At 44.1% G+C, this 24163-nt stretch overlaps 1 protein-coding gene across 4 annotated transcripts in view; it reads left to right on the top strand.

The window, feature by feature from the left end:
- The window catches only part of ITGB4 (integrin subunit beta 4), a 119797-nt gene that overhangs the window by 20380 nt on the left and 75254 nt on the right, over positions 1 to 24163 (top strand). For all 4 annotated transcript variants that reach the window (XM_040330360.1, XM_040330363.1, XM_040330361.1 and 1 more), the window contains exons 2-3: positions 8376 to 8454; positions 22139 to 22221. In XM_040330360.1, coding sequence (XP_040186294.1) covers positions 8385 to 8454; positions 22139 to 22221 — 153 coding nt within the window. In that variant the 5' untranslated portion in view covers positions 8376 to 8384. The remainder of the gene's footprint in view (positions 1 to 8375; positions 8455 to 22138; positions 22222 to 24163) is intronic.

The raw sequence follows: 24163 nt of genomic DNA, 5'->3' as shown, positions 1-24163 counted from the left end.
GCGCCCCCCACCACAGGCCAAACGCGGTACTGCACACCGATTTGGCCTGAATCCTGCTCGTTTTGCGGGACAACACTCGCAAACCGAGTAAGGATTTTTCTAAATACAGTGCTCGTATTGCGAAACCGCGTTACTCGCAATCCGAGGTTCCACTGTATAGGTAAAGTTGATCCAGGGAAAATCTGATTGTCTCTCGGGGGATCAGGAAGGAATTTTCCCCATCTGTAGAAAATTGGATCGTGTTTTTATGGGGTTTTTCACCTTCCTCTGGATCAACTGTGAGTATAGAATTGTGTATATGGGATTGTATTAATATTTTTGGTTGAACTAGATGGACTTTTTTCAATCTGACTAACTATAAATGCTATATATGATCTGCATATCTGGTTATTATTGTAGAAAGTATTGAAGCCAGAGGATCAGCATGACAGTCAAGCACCTAGCATTTTAGAAGCAGGTCTGAGGCGGCATTTCTTCCATATCAGTTTTGCTTTAGGGATTCAAATGCAGGACTGTTAATGTCTGTTAATGCCCATGCAAGAAAACCATTTGATAATGGGGAAAGGAAAATACATTTTTCAAGCCTGGAATGCAATGGCAAAAAAAATGCTGTGAAAGGTGACAGAAGAATACATGGAGAACAGTTCACCGATGACTCACAAATCACATGAGAGGACAAGTGAGATGGCCTGTAAGCAAATGTTTTTACAGAAAATACCAGATATTCATATATATATGACCACCATGCTGCCAGGCCCTAAGAGATGACTTATGGTGGACTGTGGGGAAATAATCATTGGATAGAATAATACACCGCTCTCAACCCATGCAGACAACTTTGACCAATTAATCTAATTGGTAAACCTTGCTTGTTCAGGATAAGGTTCCTGTACAATCCAGTGGCGGCTGGTGTTAAAAAGTTTTTTGGGGGGGGGGGGGTGCAGACAAACTCAAAAATTCTGAAAAAAAACATCAACTCACTGTGCCATCAATTGCAGCCACTGTGCCCATCAATTGCAGCCACTGTGCCCATCAATTGCAGCCACTGTGCCCATCAAATGCAGCCACTGTGCCCATCAATTGCAGCCACTGTGCCCATCAAATGCCGCCACTGTGCCCATCAAATGCCACCACTGTGCCCATCGATTGCAGCCACTGTGCCCATCAAATGCTGCCACTGCTTGTCATCTGACTGGCACTTACTATATCTTGGTGGCAGGTCAGGCTCCCATGTCCCATGGTATGGGAGCCAATCAGTGGCTCCTGCAGGCTCCATGTCCACTGGTACCAGCTGATCATTATGTACATAGGCAAAACGGTGGTCTGCCTATGTAAACAAGGCAGATTGCTGTTCTGTCAGTATAGAATAAATGGATCCTGTGTTCCTGCAAAGCAGGTACAGGGATCTATGCCTTACCTTAGTAAAAGCACCTCCCCCACAGTGAGAAAACACTTGTTAGGCACATATTTAACCCTTTGCTTGCCCTAGATGTTATCCCCTTCTTCCCAGTGTCATTAGTACAGTGACCGTGCATATTTTTAGCACTGATCACTGTATAAGTGTCACTGGTTCCCACAAATATCAGAGTCCAGCTATGAGTCGCTGATTACTAGTAAACAAATAATACATTCCCCTGGATTTCATTTTAAAAATCTGGTCACTTTACTTTAAATACACACTAAACTGCAAGCACATAGAAGTGACTGGGCCTACTGATTATATTATATCAGATTATAGGATGACCAAAAGCCATGAATACTGCAAAAAAAGATAAAATAAAAGGAAACACATTACTCCTACCTGTCTTTGCTTACATTAAACACAAAGAAAAGAGTAACCAAGGACAGCCAAGCAAAGGAACGCTAATTAACCCCTTCAAGTTTTAGTTTTACTTGTGAGAATCTATTTAAGTACCTTTTGCAATGTTTTTTTTATTTTAATCTCAAATATCTAAATGTTAATTCATAATTGGAATGAGCATGTGAAAGTTTAGAAATCATAAGTGAGGAAAGAAAAATGTCTTTTCATAAAACACACAATCAAGTTGTGCCGTGGGTAAGAAAATCAAAGCAAGGTTCTCATTGGCTTTTGCAGGCAACACAGATTATATTTCCACCAGCTTTTGTATCTGCTATTTCCTACAGATCATATCAGCTATTCACCCTTGTAATGGAAACTTAAGAAAAACGACTAAATACACAACTAAAGCACATACCTTTATTCTGCCTGCCAAAAAATATTAGTAACATGAAGCCAAGTATACAAAGACACCGAAAACTTGTGTCTTGCCTACCACAAACACCTGGACAAATAGAGTGTATTGTGCTAAATAACCCAAGAGACACAAGAGCATAGCAATACATTTGACTTGCTACCTATGAGCAGAGCCTACAATGTCCAACAGAATTAGATGCTGCAAGTCTCATTGGCATTAATGCAACCCTTGAGCGGGCATGAGATCAAAAGCATGTGCACAGGGTGTGCCAGGTGTGCCTGAGCACACCCTAATCACCCTGTGTGGCACAGATTTTGCCTGTTTAAATCCCTAATATTCCACCAAAGCCCAATAACAGGGCTCCTATAAAAAAAAATAGAAAAAACAATAAATAAAATAATAAAAATGAAAACTACTAATAGTGATTGTTGTGCTCTGCTGCCATGGAAGGCTTTCTGTCGGCAGAACACAATACTGCTCTGGGAAGGATTCCCCCATCAACACTGACTGCTGACTGTTGGGGATCAAGTGATTTTCCCTCCTGCAATTCATGGTTGTAGGAAAGAAAAGTGCATCATCCATGGCTTGCTTAACATACAGAGACAGCAATTAGATCAGACATGTAGGAAAGCATAGTGAAAGGATTATGAGTTATTTATTTGTTAGTTCCTGTTTCCTCCTCTTCCTTTCTTGTAAGACACATTACTTACATCATGGGATGGCTATGATTGGTCCCTCTATAACCAATCAACACTGAACATAAGTACAGAGCCACTTACATTGGCTCTATACACTATGGCCCGGATTCACAAAGCACTTACGCCGACGTATCTTGAGATACGTCGCGTAAGTGTAACTATGCGCCGTCGTATCTGTGCGCCATGTCCACAATCTGAGATACGCCTGAAAATAGGCTGCATCCGACCGACGTAACTTTCCTACGCCGGCGTATCGTGGGCGCATATTTACGCTGGCCGCAAGGGGCGCTCCCATTGATTTTCTATGCACATATGCAAATGAGGGAGATGCGCCGATTCACGAACATAGTTGCGCCCAGCGCATAATATACGCGGTTTGCGTAAGGCATACGTCCGTCGTAAAGTTATTCCCCATATAGGAGGCGCAACTCATGCAAAGGTATGGACCCTGGAACACAGCCGTCGTGTTTTACATCGTTTACGTAGTACGTGAATATGGCTAGGCGTAGGTTACGTTCACGTCGTAGGCAGTGATTTGACGTATATTAGGCAGTTGTTTCGACGTGATTCTGAGCATGCGCACTGGGATGCGGCCACGGGACAGCGCATGCGCCGTTCGTTTAAAGTACTTCTATGGCGCTTGGCCCATCATTGGCATGGGGTCACGCCTCATTAGCATGACTCACGCCCACTTCCACCTACAACGGCTTACGCCGAGGAAACCCAGCGCAGTTTGGGAGGCAAGTGCTTTGAGAATTCGGTGCTTGCCTCTCTGCACGACGTCGGCGTAGCGTATATTAGATACGCTATGCCGGCATAAATATGCGGCAATGTATGTGAATCCGGGCCTATGTCTGTGAATAGAGCGGTCTGAGGATTGCCCTCTTCACCAATACTAACGGGTGCACGTGCCATTTAAGGGGGTTGTAAAGGTTCTTTTTGATGTTATACTTACCTCCACTGTGCAGTTTGGTTTTCTGGGGTCACTCGGCGGCTGTTTCGGCTCCTCCCCACAAGAGCTTACCCCCCTTCTGGAAAGGGTTCTCCCAAGGGGGTTAGTTTGCGGACACGCTCCCATGTGATACAGTGGCGGCAATAGCCGCCAAGTGTATCACTCGGCCCCGCCCCCCTGACGCACACGTCATTTATTAGATTGACAGCAATGGGAGCCAATGGCTGCACTGCTATCCCTCTCCAATGAAGAGCTAAGCGCTATGCATTCTTTTTGCCACCATCACATGACAGCCCTTGAGCCTGCTGATTGGCCATTAAGGCCCCTGTCATTGTGGGAGGCAAAGGGAGTGTTATGTGTCCTGCCACACCCAGAGGCAGATACTTTTTGTGCTTCTGACCTTACATGCTAAGGTGTTCCCCTTACTTTGCCTGCTCCACAGAAACCACTGACGCAAATCTTTTTTTTTTTTTTTTTTTTTTTTTTGTATTTCAGAATTTCAATTTCTTAAAGGGGTTGTAAAGGAATTTTTTTTTCCATAATAAGCATCCTTTACCTGCAGACATTCCTCTTTTCACTTCCTCATTGTTCGTTTTTGCTCAGAAGTTGCTCTATTTCTTCTCTGTTCTGTTCACTTCCTGCTTGTCTGATTTTACTGACCACCGTGAAGGGAGGCTTTACTGCGGTGGTCAGTGACGTGCTCACCCCCTCCTGGGAACTACATCTGTGCGGCAGGATGCTCTCTACGTGTTAGAGACTTCAAGGAGGTGTGAATTACTGGGCGTGCCGCAATTCATACTGGGAAATGTAGTTCTTACATGAACGAGTGCAGCAAACCAGGAAGTGAATGAGAGAACAGAAACTAGAACGCCGGAGGTGATATAGATGAAGGAATTTAATAGGTATTTACTCGTTTTTTAACAGAATCTTTACACTATTCTGTCTGTCTACCTTGCAGACATTAATTTTAGGCAACATTTTTTTTTCCTTTAAGCTCTGACACCAATTATCTGTAAATTGGATTAGATAGACTGGGTGCATGTGATTTCATTATATTTCTTCCTTTAAATGATTTAACCAGTATAAATTGCCTCTGGAAGAAAAGAAAAAACATAAGATCTGAAATCAGGAAATATTTCTTAAAGCGAAGGTCCACACAAAAATGGAACCTCCGCTTTTTGGAACCCTCCCCCTCTTCGGTGTCACATTTTGCACCTTTCAGGGGGGTGCCGATACCTGTCTAAGAGAGGTATTTGTACCCACTTCCGGGCATAGACGCCCGCAGGGGTCACGCCCCTTACCCCCCTGTCTTCTGGGAGACACACAGGTCCCAGAAGACAGCAGAAACCAGTTAGGACGCGCAGTGCGACTCGCGCATGCGCAGTAGGGAATCGGGAAGTGAAGACGCAACGCTTCACTTTCTGATTCCCTCACTGAGGATGGCGTCAGGGGCAGCCGAGAGCCGAGCGATTGATCAGCTTTGGCTGCCGACATTGTGGGCACCCTGGACAGGTAAGTGTCCATTTATTAAAAGTCAGCAGCTGCAGTATTTGTAGCTGCTGGCTTTTACTATTTTTTTTTTTTTTTTTTAGGCGGACCTCCGCTTTAATTTATTCCTGACACAAACAATGAGGGTTATTCACAAAGATTACTGTATAAAGGCCCCAACCAGCACTAAACTATTGCAGCCAATGAGCCGCTCAGCTAGGAGATGTCATCTTTATATAAAGACACTGACACACACAGCAATAGTGTCAGTGTTTGCTGATCATCCCAGGTGACATGACAGAGAGGAGCATTTAAAGTGTTACTAAACCCCCAACAGTAAAATCAGTCTGTATATGCAGAAAGGATGCTTGATATACTCAGTGTGGAACTTAAGGGGTTAATCTTGCACATTGTATAACAATACTGTGTTCTCCTGTCTTCTCTGATCCTCCCCTTCTTCCACAGTCCCCAATCCATCTCCCAATAATACAGAGCCTTAGGAGCACTCTTGCACATGCTCAGTTTGGTGTGTATTGCTTGAGAGTTTTTTTTTTCTGTGCATGTGATCAACACACAGGGCCAATCAGCACTATCAAGGCAGAGGGACAGGGGTCCTGCAGCCTCATAGGACAGTCAGAGGAGAATGAAAACTCCAGACACTAATAGAAGTCACAAGACGGCGGAGGTTCACCTTCCAGCAGGACAGCGACCCAAAACATACAGCCAGAACTACAATGGAATGGTTTGGATCAAAGCATATTCATGTGTTAGAATGGCCCAGCCAAAGTCCAGACCTAAATCCAATTGAGAATCTGTGGCAAGACTTGAAAATTGCTGTTCACAGACACTCTCCATACAATCTGACAGAGCTTGAGCCCTTTTGCAAAGAAGAATGGGTAAAAATGTAACTCTACTCCCCCCCCCCCCCTTCCCTTCCCCCTTTCCATGTTTTGTTTTTGTCTCCCAATAAGTGAATTTGTCATTAATGGAGGATGTGGGACTGGGGCTAGCTTGGTTAGCCGGCTCCTATATCTCGCCCTTCTCACGACCTGCTGATCAACCTGACTATGAATACTTTGCAGTGCTTACCCCTCCAGACATGTTACTTTATAGTTATCTCGACAACAACTCTAGAGGTATACGTTGCTACTAATGAGAATGGTGGAAAGTGGTTAAGGCCTCATTGAGGGATCACTGGAAGTTTCACATCATATGTATTAGAGGGCAGTCTTACCTTATTTCCGCGTACACGCGATTGGAAATTCCCACAAGAAAAGTTTGATGTGAGCTTTTGGTCGGAAATTGTGTATAGGCTCCATCGGACTTTTTCTGTCAGGAATTTCCAACTGCAAAAATTTGAGAGCTGGTTCTTAAAATTCCAATCCCCTGTATGCAAATCCGACACGCAAAAAAACACGCATGTTCGGAATCATTGAACTTAATTTTTCTCGGCTTGTCGTTGTGTTGTACGTCACCGCGTTCTTGACAGTCGGAGTTTTGTGTGACCGCGTGTATGCAACACAAGTTTAAGCCAAAATTCCCTTGTTAAAAAAGTCTATGGTTTTCTTGTCGTAATTTCCGATCGTGTGTAAGCGGCATAAGATGCACATTTGCTTTGTATTTTTCTTGCTTTATATACGAATTATGATGTATTTGGAAGCTTTTTTGCTACCTTTATTTGTAATGCTTGTAAAAACTTTCAATAAAATGTTTATGGCAAAAAAATGTCCCTCTCTAGATGTGTAAAGCTGGTAGAGCAGTGGTCTCAAAGTACCGGCCCGCGGGCCATTTGCGGCCCGCGGACCAGTTATAAATGGCCCGCAGGCAGGGTGGAAGTGGGGGGAGCTGGCGCCATCTGGTGGTGAGCCGTTGGTACTACAAGTTAAGCATTACAAGTTAAACAGCAATTCTAATGTCATTTTACACTATTTTCACTGCCATCTTCTTCCCTCTAATTAGAACCCCCAAACATTATATATATTTTTTATCCTAACACCCTAGAGAATAAAATGGCGATCGTTGCAATACTTTCTGTTACGCCGTATTTGCGCAGCGGTCTTACAAGCGCACTTTTTTTGGAAAAAGTTACACTTTTTTTAATTAAAAAATTATACAACAGTAAAGTTATCCCCATTTTTTTTAATATTATGAAAGATAATGTTACGCCGAGTAAATTCATACCCAACATGTCACGCTTCAAAATTGCGTCCGCTTGTGGAATGCCGACAAACTTTTTTACCCTTTAAAATCTTCATGGGCGACGTTTAAAAAAATCTACAGGTTGCATGTTTTGAGTTACAGAGGTGGACTAGGGCTAGAATTATTGCTCTCGCTCTACCAATCGCAGCGATACCTCACATGCGTGGTTTGAACACCGTTTACATATGTGGGCGCTGCTCGCGTATGTGTTCGCTTCTGCGCGCAAGCTCGTCGGCACGGGGTGCGTTTTCTGGCTCCTAACTTTTTTAGCTGGCTCCTAGATTCCAAGCAAATTTGTCAAACCCTGACTTACACCAGTGCAGGTGGTAATAATGCGCTCGCTGACACCAGTGCTGGTGGTAATAATGCGCTCGCTGACACCAGTGCTGGGGGTTAATAATGTGTTCGCTGACACCAGTACTGTTGTTTTTGAAGTTTGAAAGTTTGCATGCGGCCCCCCATGGCATATGAAAACTTGTCTTGTGGCCCTCAGGTAATTTGAGTTTGAGACCCCTGTGGTAGAGACATCCCCAAAAAGACTTGCAGCTGTAATTGCAGCGAAGGGCGGTTCTACAAAGTACTGAAAACCATTTATCATTTTCCTTCCACGTCACAATTATGTGACACTTTATGTTGGTCTATTACATAAAATCCATTTATGTTTTTGGTTGCAACATGACAAAATGTGTGGAAATTTCAAGGGGTATGAATACTTTTTCAAGACACTTGGATAAGAGCACTTTATACCTAGACATCAGCTTTATTTCAGTATAAACAGATCCATATACCATATTAATTTCAAGTTGTTTGTTTGCCTTGTAGGTGGGGGAGATGTCCGCCCCTCACATCCTAGGGGCTCTGCTGCTGCTTCTGACGATATCTTTTACCAACTGCAACAAAGGTAAGTGATTTACCTCTATTACATCTGATTGCTTTAATATTAACACGACAATACATGGCTGAAATACATGTGAGCTGTTATAACTGCAGAGGAGTTGTAATCCTGCCACCCTGCCAGCAGCGCAGTCAGGTCCTGCCATCTTCATAATGTTTTTGTAGATCACACTACAATTGAGCAGAGTCTTCTGAAGGACCTGTTCAGTCCTGTGATCTGACAATGAACAGGGGGAAGCACACTGATGATGTCATTGCCCGCCATTACATCAAAGCACTGTACTATACAGCGGGGTGTGATAAGCTCAGCGTTATGCCCACCTCTCTCTAAATCTGTGAAAACTTCACAGGGGTTCTAATCCATCCCTTCTCTGTTCAAAACTGAAAAATAAAAATGTTCCTATTTATGCACTAAAATAGGAAGAAAAGACGTTTTGTTTTTTTTAATCAGCCCCGTAACATCTTCAGTCCCCACAAAAGTATGGTATTACACTGAAAATAATACTAAATACATACATTTGGATTTTTTATGCTTTTCCCCAAAAATTTGGACAAATAAAAAAAAAACTCAATGGGCTAGATTCAAGTAGCCCGCCGTAAGTTTGTGCGGGCGTAGCGTATGTTATTTACGCTACGCCACCGCAACTTAGACGGGCAAGTGCAGTATTCACAAAGCACTTGCTCCGTAAGTTGCGGCGGCGTAGCGTAAATCAGCCGGCGTAAGCGCGCCAAATTCAAATTTGCAAGAGGTGGGTCTGTTTTATGTAAATAAAACATGATCCCACGTAAATGACGTCTTTAACGAACGGCGCATGCGCCGCTCGTGAAAGAATCCCAGTGCGCATGCTTGAAATTCCGCCGCAAATCGTCAATGCTTTCGACGTTGACGTAATTTCCGCAAAGCCCTATTCGCGAACGACTTGCGCAAACGACGTAAAATTTTCTAAATTCGACACGGGAACGACGTCCATACTTAACATTGCGTACGCCTCATAGAAGCAGGAGTAACGTTACGCCGGAAAAAGCCTTACGCAAACGACGTTAAAAAAATCCGCCGGGCGCACGTACGTTTCTGAATCGACGGATCCAGCTCATTTGCATATTCTACGCTGAAATCCATGGAAGCGCCACCTAGCGGCCAGCGTAAATATGCACCCTAAGATACAACGGTGTAGGGGACTTACGCCGCTCGTATCTTAGCCTAATTTAAGCGTATCTGGTTTCCAGAATATGCTTAAATTTACGACGGCGTAGATTGAGTTACGACGCCGTGTCTACTGATACGCCGGCGTAACTCTGTGAATCTAGCCCAATGCATTTTACAGTGCTATGAATATGCCAGTTTATGTAGAAGTCATGTTGTCTCTGGAAACACATCAGTGCTATGCTCTGTAATGTGGACATAGGCAGGGTGAATGGACATGAATGTCACTCAGGAATGATGTTTGTATGATAAACTTCACACAAACTATAGAAATATATGGAAATCTGACCTCGCCTAAAGAATTTCCAGGATTGGCAGAGCTGCTTTAGGATATTTTTTGTTGTGTTTTGAATACAGTGAAACCTCGGATTGCGAGTAACGCGGTTAACGAGCGTTTTGCAATACGAGCACTTTAAAAAAAAAAAATCCTGACTTGGTTTGCGATTGTTGTCTCGCAAAACGAGCAGGATTCAAACCACAGCGGTGTGCAGTACCGCATTTGGCCTGAGGTGGGGGGGGGCGCTGGAGCCAAGCGGAGTTCACCGTGTTTGGAGGAAGACGAATGTTAACTATGATCCTAAGATCATCATCCCTAAAGTAAAGAACGGAGGTGGAAACATTATGCTTTGAGGCTGTTTCTCTGCTAAAGGTACAGTCCGACTTTGCCGTATTGAGGGGCCATTGGACAGGGCCATGTATTGTAAAATCTTAGATGAGAACCTTCTTCCCTCAGACAAAACACTGAAGGTGGGTTGTGGATGGGTCTTCCAGCATGACAATGACTCAAACATACTGCCAAGGCAACACAGGAGTGGCTCAAGAAAAAGCACATTAAGGTCATGGAGTGGCCTAGCCAATCTCTAGACCTTAATCCTATAGAAAATATATGGAGGGAGCTGAAACTTCAAGTTGCCAAACAGCCAAGAAGCCTTAAAGTGGATGTAAACCCACTCTCATCTTTTTTAAAGTAATGGCATAGTGCTCATCTATAAGGATATACATGCCTCCTGCATGTATCCTTACCTTTCAAATATCTCCCCCTTCTTTATTTGGAGCCCTGTAAAATTGTGGATTCAGTGGGCGGGCCTAATGTACGGCGCTCGGTGGGCGGAGTCATGACATCTCCAGACTCTTCGCCCACCTCTACACTCGCGCCTGGCCGGAGTGAAAAGTGCGCGCACGGGAGAAGAATAGCGCGCTCATGGCCGCTGTCAATTCATGTGTCATTGTCCAGTGACAGTCGGGCATGATGGTGCGGCGCGGACAGATGTCATTTACTGGTCCTTTCCTTTTCTGAATGGGACATAGAGAGCGTTCTCTATATGTCTTGTGATAACTGACCAGAGTAGCCTGTGTGTTACTCTGCTTCAGTTTATGAATGGAGAGGCGCCTGTCTCCCCTCCATTCATCTTCAGTGTGAGAAAGGGAGTGGGGAATCTGTGACCTCACTCCCGTTCTCTGTCTCAAAGGGGAGATGTCAGGGGTCCGTTTTGACCCCTGACATCTCACCAAAGCCCCCCCAACAGAACTCATAAAAACTAAAACTGCAATAAATATTAAAAAAAAATAATTGTAGAAAAAAACAAATTAAATTGTAAAAAATGAAAAAAAAAAATATATTGACACCGTCCACTGACACTGACCACTGACACCGTCCACTACCCCACTGACACCGACCACCGACACTGTCCACCGACCACCGACACCGACCACTACCCCACTGACACCGACCACTGACACCGACCACTGACACCGTCCACTGACACCGTCCACTACCCCACTGACACCGACCACCGACACTGTCCACCGACCACCGACACCGACCACTACCCCACTGACACCGACCACTGACACCGACCACTGACACCGACCACTGACACCGACCACTGACACCGACCACTGACACCGACCACTGACACCGACCACTGACACCGACCACTGACACCGACCACTGACACCGACCACTGACACCGACCACTGACACCGACCACTGACACCGACCACTGACACCGACCACTGACACCGTCCACTGACACCGTCCACTACCCCACTGACACCGACCACCGACACTGTCCACCGACCACCGACACCGACCACTACCCCACTGACACCGACCACTGACACCGACCACTGACACCGACCACTGACACCGACCACTGACACCGACCACTGACACCGTCCACTGACACCGTCCACTGATAGCGACCATTGCCCCATCCCCCCACCCCCTTTCCCAAAAGCACTGTGAAAAAATATATTTAAAAAATAAAACCCCATCATCCCTTCAATAGTACAAAAATAAATTGTAAAAATATATAAAAATAAAAAATCCACTGGTCCCAAAAAAACATTTGAAAAAAAAAAATGTTATTGTAAAACAAAAAAATTATCTGACACTGTCCACTAGCCTGACACCATCCTGCACGTACTACCCACCACTGTACACTCTGCATTCCTGTGATTCGCACCACACTGCTGTTCAGATCACAAGCGATGCGATTTCAGCCATACAAACTGTATGGCTAAAAATCGCATCACATTCGGACCAAACACGCACAGGACCCTTTTTTTGTCCGCACCAGAATCGCATGAGTGTTCACACCTATGCGATCCGATTCATGTCCAAACTGTCAGTTCGCAGTGTGATATGTGAGCTGAAATGGGGGTGTCATTACCATTGTATTGACACTCCCCAGCAGTTTGCATATGGCAGTGTGAACTGCTGTGCGAGTTGGGTGCGATGTGGGAACCCGCAGTGGATTCGCAGGGTTCCCGAATCGCACTAGTGTGAACCAAGCCTCAAAGCATACAGCCTACAAATGTCACCTGACTGCTCCCACCAAGGCTCGGTTCACACTGGTGCGATTCGGGAACCCTGCACATTTTTTGGGTTTACATCCACTTTAAGGATTTAGAGAAGATCTGAAATACTTGAAAGTCTTACCTCTATGCTTGCCAACAAGGGTTTCTCCAGTCATGTTTTGCTTGGGGATCAAATACTTATTTTATTCACTGAACTGCAACTCCATTTATAACATTTGTATCATGTGTTTTTTCTGGATTTTTGGTTGATATTCTGTCTCCATCATTTAATATACACCTATAATACAAATTATAGACCCTTTGTTTCTTTGTAAGTGGGCAAAACTATAAAATCTGCAGGGGATAAAAATAATAATTTTCCCCACTGTATAATACTCTGTATACATATATACAGTATTTACACTATATGGTTTCTGGGCCCTATAAGCTTATTTGACACCAAAACCGTGGACATTAATATGTAGTTGACCTCCTTTGCTGCTCTGATAACTTCCACTCTACCAGGATGGCTTTCCACAAGATTTTGGATTGTGTCCATGGAAATATTTGCCCATTCGGCCTAGACAGCATTTGTGAGGTCAGGTCCTGATGTTGGGTGAGAAGATCTGGCTCACAATCAGTGATTCAGCGCATCCCAAAGGTGTTCAGTAGAGTTGAGGTCAGGTCTCTGTGCCGGCCACTTGAGTTCCTCCACACCATACTCATCAGACCATGTCTTTATGGAGCTGGCTTTGTACATACGTGCAGAGGGTCTTTTCCAAACTGTTACCGCAAGGTTGGAAGTACGCAATTTTCTACAATGTCTTTGTATGAATTAGTATCCTTCACTGGAAACACCTGAACTCAAAAATTTGAAGGGGTGTTCACATACTGTTGGCCATATAGTTTCAAACATGCTGTTTGTGAATTATAGTGCACTACTGAGACCATTTCTTCAAGTGTATGTGAACCCTGACATCTCTTATTTTCTCCCTTCTTGGTCTATAAATATAGCAACTAAATTAAGTTGTTATACACTATGGGCCAGATTCAGGTACAATTGCGCCCGTGTAACGTAAGCGGTTTACGTTACACCGCCGCAAGTTTTCAGTTTTAGAGCCCGATCCACAAAGCACTTACCTGGAAACTTGCGGCGGTGTATCGTAAATACGTCCGGCGCAAGGCGGTCCAAATCGAATGGGCGGGTACAATTTAAATTAGGCGCGCTCCCGCGCCGGACCTACTGCGCATGCTCCGTTTCGAAATTCCCGCCATGCTTTGCGCGAACTGACGTCTTTTTTGCAATCGGCGACGTGTGTAGCGTACTTCCGTATTCCCGGACGTGTTACGCAAATGACGTGAAATTTTAAATTTCGACGCGGGAACGACGGCCATACTTTAGACAGCAATACGTTTGCTGTCTAAAGTTAAGGCACCCAAAACGACGACTAACTTTGCGACAGGAAACTAGACTAGCGGCAACGCAGCGAACGCGAAAAACCGTTGTGGATCGCCGTAACTCCTAATTTGCATACCCGACGCTGGTTTACGACGCGAACTCCCCCTAGTGGCGGCCGCGGTACTGCATCCTAAGATCCGACAGTGTTAAACAATTACACCTGTCGGATCTTAGGGATATCTATGCGTAACTGATTCTATGAATCAGTCGCATAGATACTCTGAGAGATCATACGACGGAGTATCTCCTTTGTGAATCTGGGCCTATATTACCAAAAGTATTGGGACGTTTGCCTTTACACGCACATGAACTTTAATGGCATCCCAGTCTTAGTCCGTAGGGTTCAATATTGAGTTGGCCCACCCTTTGCGAATATAGCACTCGAGAGGACGCTTGGATTGGCCTATGTTACCAGACCAAAATCTGATGAAGGGGGTGGCTGATAGGCAGAACAGCAGTGCAGGCTCCATTAGTAAACTGATAGGAAGGTTCATGTCCCAACTCTCTGGGGTTCCCAGATAGCGGAGCCAGGCATAGTGTCCTTGCACTATCCCGCCTTGACTGAAACCTCTCACTTGTGCTAAATACCTTGTCCGTAGCCAGTGGGGATCCTATCCCTACACTATCCACTTCGCAAATGCATGCCAACTGCAGTGGGACAGCACTGCCCTCATTAAAGATGGCCGTGGAGGTCAGCCAGGGAAGCAGGGATCAATCTGACACCTACGGCTAGGCTTCAGGGGTACAAAGCTCCTCTCATTCCCTTCTGTACAGTGACCTGCTGAACAGCGCCACTTATAGTGGCTCTGTGTAGGGCCAAGGAACTTAACATTCTATTGGGGAGCTGTCCCATCTTTGTGGTGCTTACAAGAAGAGAGAGAAAGGAAATATGTGTGATAAAGACTGCTGCAGGAGGAATGTTGTCGCCAATGGTGCTCTGCACAGTAAGTGAGTATTTGATTTGAAGAGTGGACATTCCTTTATTTTAATATGGATCCTATGTCTGGGGATGTCGGGGGTGGGCCTATGGCCAGGAGAAATATGTCCAAGATGGTGGAACCAAAGACAGGTATGTAGGGGCTCTATCCAAGAAGAGGTAGGTGGGACCTGGGACAGATTGGCACCAACTGCTGTCCAATACAGGTCCCCTACAAGTGGAAAAACCACCTACAAAAATTTCTCTTAGTTACATAGTAGGTAAGGTTGAAAAAAGACACAAGTCCATGAAGTCCAACTCTTCATTCACCTATATGGCTTAAAGCGGGAGTTCACCCAAAAATCAACTTTCTGCAGTTAGATCCAGCATACTGCTGACATCTGCAGTATGCTGGTCTTTTTTTTTTGGTACTTATCGTTTTAGCAGTATTTCTTCTATGGCTCCGAGCGGGGATTACTTCCTGGTATAGGCGTTCCCTTCAAGACAAGCAAGTTGATTGACGGCCTTCGATAGCGCGTCATGGCTTTCCCGAAAATATACGAGTGACGCTCAGCAATTTACTTGCGCAGTCGGCTCTACTCGGCAGGCGCAGGCGCCGTAAACAGCCAAGTGTCACCTCAGCTGTTTTCGGAAGCCGTGACGCGCTATTGAAGGCCGTCAATCAACTTGCTTGCCTTCGGGAACACCCATTCCCCGAAGGATTCCCCGCTCGGAGCCATAGAAGACATACTGCTAAAACGATAAGTACCAAAAAAATAAAAAAAAGACCAGCATACTGCAGATGTCAGCAGTATGCTGGATCTAACTGCAGAAAGTTGATTTTTGGGTGAACTCCCGCTTTAAGTATGGATCACAGAGGGGGAGTGAGTTGTAGCAGAGCACAACCCAATGCTGTAGCAATGTGGCCAGCAAATCTAGCAATTAAATTGCTGCAATTTGTTGTTAATTGCCGACATTAGCAATTTGTCACAGTGATTAATTTCGGCTTTAGAATGCTGGCAAAACTAAAGATGTCGTCCTTGGTAACACTGGGGAATGCGTCACCAACCAGATGTGTCTCTATGCTCATTAAATCAACCTTAAAATGCCATTGCAATGTGCATACTTACCAACCTCAGGTTGGTAGGTATGCACATAGCAATGCACAGTGCAATGCCCATAGCATGCACGACCATTACCAAGGACAGTGGTTTCTGCCCTGCAGGCATTCTCATCACTCTATAGTAAAATGAATTATCAGCAGTCTGCAAATGCCTGTCTGGCTACCGGCTTTACAGTTTTGTATTAAAGTATCCTGGGCGACTATTGAAGACCAGACAGACGTAAAACACCAGCATGACTCATTTCATTTGTGAGCACACAAGGGAAGTATATATAGTGGGCTCCATAACCCAACCATTGTTTTGTCAGAAACTAGGATACTGTTGAAGGTTTAAAGGGTAACTTCACTTTCTTGGAAAACAATATAGCAAAACAAATAAATAACATAGCATATACATTTGCTACACACACCATATTGTAATTACATGTTATTAAACATTGTCTTTCCTTTCCAATCTGAAGCTGATGTGGTTTTCTGTAAAATGCAATGTAATATGGCTACCTAGAGGTGTTCTGTACACAGATGGAGTATGAAATATCCACAGAAACCCAATTTCTTGCTCATGTGATCGGCTCATTGATTTTCTCAGAAGTCTGCACTAAGATATTAGTCAGATTTTAGGCATCCTCTAAAATAGGACTTTTAGTTTTGATAAGATAATCTACAAAGGTTAAATACTTTTAAAGGGATGCAGACCCTGAAGCCTTCCTCATTAGAACACTGAGAGTGCAATAGGTGATTATAATAAACCCAGACCGCCCCATTCAGAATTTGTCAGCAAAAGACGAGGTGAAACAGATCAATAAAAGATTTTCAAGTCCCTGGAATGTACATTGATCACCCAGAGGGGATTGTTTTTTTTATTGCAACAAAAGTAACCATGACACACTGAAGTGATACTAAAGTCTCATATTTTTTCCTTTAACAATAACAAACATGTTATACTTATGCCCTGTACACGCGATCAGTTCGTCTGATGAAAACGGTCCGAAAGACCATTTTCATTGGACGAACCGATCGTGTGTGGGCCCCATCGTTTTTTTTCCCCCATTTGTAAAAAAAAAATAGAACCTATTTTAAAATCTTCTTATGGTTAAAAAAACGATAAAAAATAACGATCGTCTGTGGGGAAATCCATCAGTCAAAAATCCACGCATGCTCAGAATCAAATCGACGCATGCTCGGAAGCATTGAACTTCATTTTTCTCTGCATGTCGTTGTGTTTTACGTCACCGCGTTGGACACGATCAGATTTTTAACTGATGGTGTGTAGGCAAGACTGATGAAAGTCAGCTTCATCGGATATCTGATGAAAAAATCCATCGGTCCGTTTTCATCGGATGAACCAATCGTGTGTACGTAGCATTACTCGCTCTGTGTAGTGGTTTTGCACAGAGCAGCTCAGATTCTCCTCTTCTCAGGTCCCTCTTTGGCACTCCTGGCCCCTCCCTCCTGTTGAGTGCCTCCACAGCAAGCAGCTTGCTATGGGGGCACCCGACCTGAGCCGCTGTGCTGTGTGTCCATTCAGACACAAAGCCAGGGCTCGGCCCCACTCCCTCTCTCTCCTTTTGGCTCACTGACTTTAATTGACAGTAGTAAGAGTCAATGGTGCCCCGCTGCTGTCTCATCCAATGAGGAGGGAGATTCCTGGACAGCTGAGACTCTCGTGCAACATTGCTGGATTGAGAGGGGGATCAGTTAAGTATTAGGTGGGCTGCTACACAAAGAATGCTTTTTATCTTAATGCATAGAATGCATTATGATAAAAAAAACTTTTGCCTTTACAACCACTTTAAGAAATGTGATAACTGAAGTAAGCAGCTGAGGTCCTCATAGACAGCTCTTATTTTGTCCGATTCCTGCTGAATCGGCTGGAATTTGAGCTGTGGGAGTTCCTGCAAACCTTCAACTGAACTGGGTGAAAAAGTGTTGGCTGAACAGTGACTGCGTCCTATGATGAAGTCACTGTTCAGTAGGACCAGCGGCGGTGGTCAGGTTAAAGACAATAGAGATTCCTCCATCTACACAATGGAAATGGATGGAAATCGGGCAAATTGTTTCTTTCCGGCTGAAATATGGGCTGTCAATGCCTGCCTTAAGAATTGGGATGTCGATTGTCTACCACTTCCACGTTTTAGATTTTAGACCTCTACACCCCACATAAGGACATGGTGACAATCCACATATTGGCTAATTAGCCTCAAATTACCTGTCCCCCACCAAAAAAACGTTCTAACCTTTCCAGTCCTCCCCCTATTTCTTTCCTACCCTTACCTCTCTTCACTTCCACTTCTGCCCATCCTCCCCACTGCCAACCCATTCCCGTCTCTACCACTATTTTCCTTAACCCATCAACCCCCTTCCCTAAGTACCTGGACCTCCCACCATTTTCTTCCCCACTCCTTCCTTTCCACCTCCCTGCTTAAAGGAGTTGTAAAGTAAAAATGTTTTCACCTAAATGCAATCTATGCATTAAGGTGAAAAAACATCTGATGACGCCGAGCCCCCGTTTTACTTACCTGGCCACTGATTGGCTAGAGCAGATGGATTGAGAGCAGCGCAGCCATTGGCTGGCGCTGCTGTCAATCACATCCAGTGATGCGGCGCGCTGAGGGGCGGGCCGAGTGATACAGTGAGCGGCTATGGCCGCTCACTGTATTACGGGAGCTCGCCCGCAATTACTCACCACCATGCGAGCTCTCGCATTACTGTGGTCAGTACTTGTCGGGGGACCAGAGACAGCCGCTGAGGGACCCCAGAAGACGAGGATCGGGGCCACTCTGTGCAAAACTAACTGCACAGTGGAGGCAAGTATAACATGTTTGTTATTTTAAAGGATTTTTTTTTCCTTTACTAACCCTTTAACACTCTAACCCAACCTTCTCCCTCTCCCTAATGCCTACCACATATGCAATCTGATTGTACAATCTTCTTTAACTCTACCAACAAGTACCTAACGCAAGGGCCTACCTGACTGGATATAAATGAATTATACACAGTACAGTATATTACATTTTGGGAGATATGAAGATTGTCTTGTAAGATGTTAGCATGTTTGATGAGCCTCACTCCCCCCCTCACCATGAAAATTGATAAAATGACCCAGGGTAAAGCTCAAAACGCACTATACAATCTGAAACCTCACACAGGCGACCGGTTTTCCCAGCAGAAAAACTGTCAGGAGAGCTTTTGGCCGGGAATCCTGCCCGTGTATATGCTCCCGTCAGGAAAACTGCCCCGGAAAAATAGAGAACCTGCTCTCTATTTTCCTGTCGGGATTCCCGGCAGAGTGTTTCCTGCTGAGAAAACCGGTCGTCTGTATGCTTAACTGCAGGGGAGAAAAAACGTGCATGCTCGATAACACTTCAACGCATGCACGGTAGCATACAACGTTAGTGTGGGGTGTAGCAAGATGGCGGCGACGGAGTCGTTGTCGATGATGTCACCGCGTTCTTGCCATTCAAAAGAACGGCAGGTTTTTGTGTGGCCGTGTGTATACACAACTTTTCAAGGTAAGCCTGCCAGGAATCCTGTCGGGAAAACTAAAAAAAATTTTTCCCGTAGGGATTCCCGACCGTGTGTACAGGGCTTGATTGTACAATCTCCTTTAGATCTACCAACATGCATTGTAAGGACCTGCCTGATTGGATACCAATTAATTGGAGATACCCCTACTGGTAAATCTAAAGTTGGTTGTACAAAGATTCTACAGGCAGATGATAACGTGTAAGGTGACCCCAAGACCTTTTCCCCACCACTTGTCATTGTCACAGACATAAGCAATAGCATTCCGGATACCTTCTTGATGGAATAATACATTATTTGGTTGATTCTGTGAGAATCCATGGTTCCAGCAGTGCTAAGGATATATAGAATGCATACATCTCCCAACTTTTTATCTTTCAAAAAATGTTTCCCAGTGCTAAAACTTTCATCCAATTTCTAAATTGCTGCATTTAAAAAGCAAATATAAAGGAATAGTAGTGGTAAAAAAAAAGCCCTTGTGGATTTAATTAACCTTTTTATTTTTGGTTAATTCTCCTTTAAGGGGGTGTGACAGGGGGCGTGTCCTATACCTACATACATTTGTTTGTAGGTGTCCCTCATTCTTATCTCAAAATGTTGGAAGGTATAGCATTGTGTAGATGCATACTTTGATAATACCATCACCCCTAGTAGATTCTGCCAAGAAATACATGAAAAATGTGGCCAGAGGGAGGAAACTAGACCGTTATCTGACAGAAGTGCCTTACTCTTCACCAGGACAGGAAGTGACAGGAAATCTGCTTTATGGGTACACAGGAAGTGTGAAACCCAACCTTCCTTCACTCTGCCCCAAAACTTCAAAAACATTGTTACGTCAGTATTCAAACTGATGCTTTCTATCTCTTTTCTAACTATTTATATAAAATCTTTATTTTTTGAACTAATAATTTAACACAAGGGCAGGGCAGAAGTTCTTTTCATTCCCACTCTTTCTAACTAAAACTCCATACACCCCCATGTGAACAGAGCAGACAGGGAGGAGGTGGTTGGGGGATTATGTTACTACTCTGGTCTCCTCGGATGTACAGCCTGGAGCCCGGGGCCGCTTTCGGTGTCTCCTGTGTGACATCAATGTCCCAACAAACCACCGGGTTTTTTTTGTTATCGCTGGAGGTGCTGATCCTTTTAAAGGGGCCTATGAGTCCCATAATAAAGCAGCCTTGTATTGATGGATGTTGTCTGGGAATCAGCTCAAGCCTGAAGGTTCACCTGGTTATTATCTACAACAACAATGCCTACAGTATTTAGACCTCTCTATAACAGTGTCTACTGTCTCTGGTAAGCAGGCTTCACCGTGGTGTCAAGTGTGCATGCACATCTATGTCACAGACGCTGGTGTGGGGATTCTACACTATAAACATACATGATATATTTGGACTTTTATACATTTATTTTCATGCTTTCTAGCACTGCACGTTACTACTCTGCCTCACTAATTTGCTTGGAGCTTTAGCTATTGAGCTTTGTATACAACAGACTTTCCTCAAAGCAACTAAGGTTATCCTGGTAAACATAATAACAAAATAAAACATATACAAAAAAGACAGCTACAGCGCGGGCTTCCAATGCCAAGAGAGCCACATGCCTCCTGTGATCATGGAGTCCTTTTGACTCAGCTGATCGAAGATTGGGGGAAATGGCTAATCATAGTGACCCTTTACCACATGATCAGCTGTCAGCCAATGACAGCTGATCACAGGATCTAAACACAAGCCGGTTATCAGCTTTTCTCTCTTCACGAGAAAAAAAGAAAGCTGATACCCGGCTTCTATTATAGGGACATCGTTACCCACCAGTGCTGCTAATCAGTGCCCACCAGTGCTGCTAATCAGTGCCCACCAGTGCTGCTAATCGGTGCCCAACCGGTGCTGCTAATCAGTGCCCACCAGTGCTGCTAATCAGTGCCCATGAGTGTCTCATCATCAGTGTCACCTATCAGTGCTGCCTAACAGTGCCCATCAATGCTGCCTATCAGTGCCCTCCAGTGCCGCCTATTAGAGCCCATCAGTGCCACTTATCCGTGCCTCCTCATCAGTGCCCACCAGTGGGCCTCATCAGTGCACATCAGTGGCACCTATCAATGCAGCCTCATAAGTGCCTCCTCATCAGTGCCCACCAGTGCCGGCCCATCAGTGCCACCTATCAGCGCACATCAGTGAAGAAGAAAAATTACCTGTTTGCAAAATTTTATGCAAACTATGAAAAAAGATTATTTTTTTATTTTTATTTCAGTCTTTTTTTGTTTGTTTAGCAAAAAAAAAAAAAAAGCGGTGATTAAATACCATCAAAAGATAGCTCTATTTGCGTGAAAAAAAAGGATACGTTTTGTTTGGGTACAGTGTTGCATGACTGCTGAAAATTGGCCTGGGGAGGAAGGGGGTAAAAGTACCCAGTAGGCAAGTGGTTAAAGTGTTCAAGCATTGGTCAAGCTGTAACTGCTTTAAAAAAATTTTTTTTTTTTTTTTTTTAAGTAGAGCTTGTGTTTTATGGCAATGAAATATTGTTATTTCTGCCCAGCTTGTGTTTGTAGGTAATAAGCATTGTGATTTCATTGTATTTTTAGGCTGGTCATCAACTCATCATATAGAATAATACATACAAATATAAACCCACTTTAATCTGTGTATTTTTCTGATTACAGTAAATCGATGTGTGGCTTCCAGAGCAAAGACCTGTACAGAATGTATTCGTGTGGACAAGGAATGCTCCTATTGTATAGATGAGGTAAGGCATTTTTAATTTTTTTTAATTTTTTTTGTTTCTCAAAGATGACAGTTTTTGTATATAATGTCTGCTGTAAGATGAGAATTGAAGCATACCTAGACCCAAAAAATAAAAATATTGCAGTTTTTTAGTCCTTAGATTAGTTTTTTTTTGTTATACTCTATTTTCACCTGGTAATCCTGTGATTAACACAGTTCCTGCCCTTGGGTGGCTACGCTCATTCCTCTACTGTAGCTATGGAGGGAGCCGTAATTGTCCCATGTCTGCCTTTGTTTATCTCTATTACTTTAGTATATAATAGGATTAGTAGTTTTTATGTAAACTACTACACAGGGTTTTTTTTTTTTTTTGGAAACACATGGTCTTTTTGAATGGCTCCCAAAAACAACTTTCCAATGAAACACACATCAAGTACCTTTCATAGAACAATGGTGCACAGATGTGAACCATGTGTGGGTGCATTGAAAAAAATGATACAGGTCTAAAAAAAATCTGCATTGCTGTATATTGACAGATCTTTCAAGATTTATTTATTACAGGTACTTATATAGCGCCGTCAATTTATGCAGCACTTTACATATACACTATGTTGTCAAAAGTATTGGGACACCTTTACACACACACATGAACTTTAATGGCATCCCAGTCTTAGGCCCCATACACACCATAGAATCCATCCGCAGATAAATCCCAGCAAATGGGTTTCAGCGGATAGATCCTATGGTGTGTACACGCCAGCGGATCTTTATCTGCGGATATATCTCCCCTGGGATGGATTCCAGCAGATCGGATATTCGCTGACATGCAGAACAAATCCATCTGCTGGAATCCATCCCAACGGATGGATCCGCTGGTCTGTACAGACTCACCGGATCCATCCGTCCGAAGGGATCCCCCGCATGCGTCGTAATGATTTGACGCATGCGTGGAATTCCTTATATGACAGCGTTGCGCACGTCGCCGCGACGGCGCGACACGTCATCGCCAGAGGATTTCGGCGCGGATTTCAATGCGATGGTGTGTACACGCCATCGCATAGAAATCCGCGGAAATCCTCGAGAGGATTTATCCGCGGAAACGGTCCGCTGGACCGTATTCGCGGATAAATTCTCCCGTGTGTATGGAGCCTTAGTCTGTAGGGTTCAATATTGAGTTGGTCCACCCTTTGTAGCTATAACAGCTTCAACTCTTCTGGGAATGTCGTCCACAAGGTTTAGTAGAGTGTCTATGGGAATGTTTGACCATTCTTCCAGAAGAGGAATTTGTGAGGTCAGGCACTGATGTGGTCCACATCAGTGCCTGACCTCACAAATGCACTTCTGGAAGAATGGTCAAACATTCCCATAGACACTCTACTAAACCTTGTGGACGACATTCCCAGAAGAGTTGAAGCTGTTATAGCTGCAAAGAGTGGGCCAACTCAATATTGAACCCTACAGACTAAGACTGGGATGCCATTAAAGTTCATGTGTGTGTAAAAGCAGGCGTCCCAATACATTTGGCCATTTAGTGTATATTGTACATTCACATCGGTCTCTGTCCTTAAAGAGCTTAGAATCTAAAGCTTCCTAACTCACATACATACTAGATACATACAATTTAGATAGGAGCCAATTAACCTACCAGCATGTCTTTGGAGTGTGGAAGGAAATCGGAGTACCTGGAAGAAACCCACACAGGCATAGGATAGCAGTAGTTGTTTAGGGGTTTTGCGCAGAATGTGCTTTCTACGTGAAACGTTTTAATCTAGGAATTGTTGTATCTAGGAATTGTGATGTTTTTGTGTAATTTCTCTGGCTAATGGAGTGCGGTCAACCTACTTGTGAATGTTTGGATTACTTTGACCACTGATTGGAGCAGCACCCTATTGCACAGGGAAGTATTTGCTCCTATCGGTTAACCTACTAGCATGTCTTTGGAGTAAATCCAAACTTGCACAGGG

This window comes from Rana temporaria, chromosome 12 (assembly GCF_905171775.1).
Source record: "Rana temporaria chromosome 12, aRanTem1.1, whole genome shotgun sequence".
NCBI lineage: Eukaryota > Metazoa > Chordata > Amphibia > Anura > Ranidae > Rana > Rana temporaria.
The sequence above is the reverse complement of the archived record's forward strand: the minus strand, read 5'-3'. Positions and strand labels throughout refer to the sequence as shown.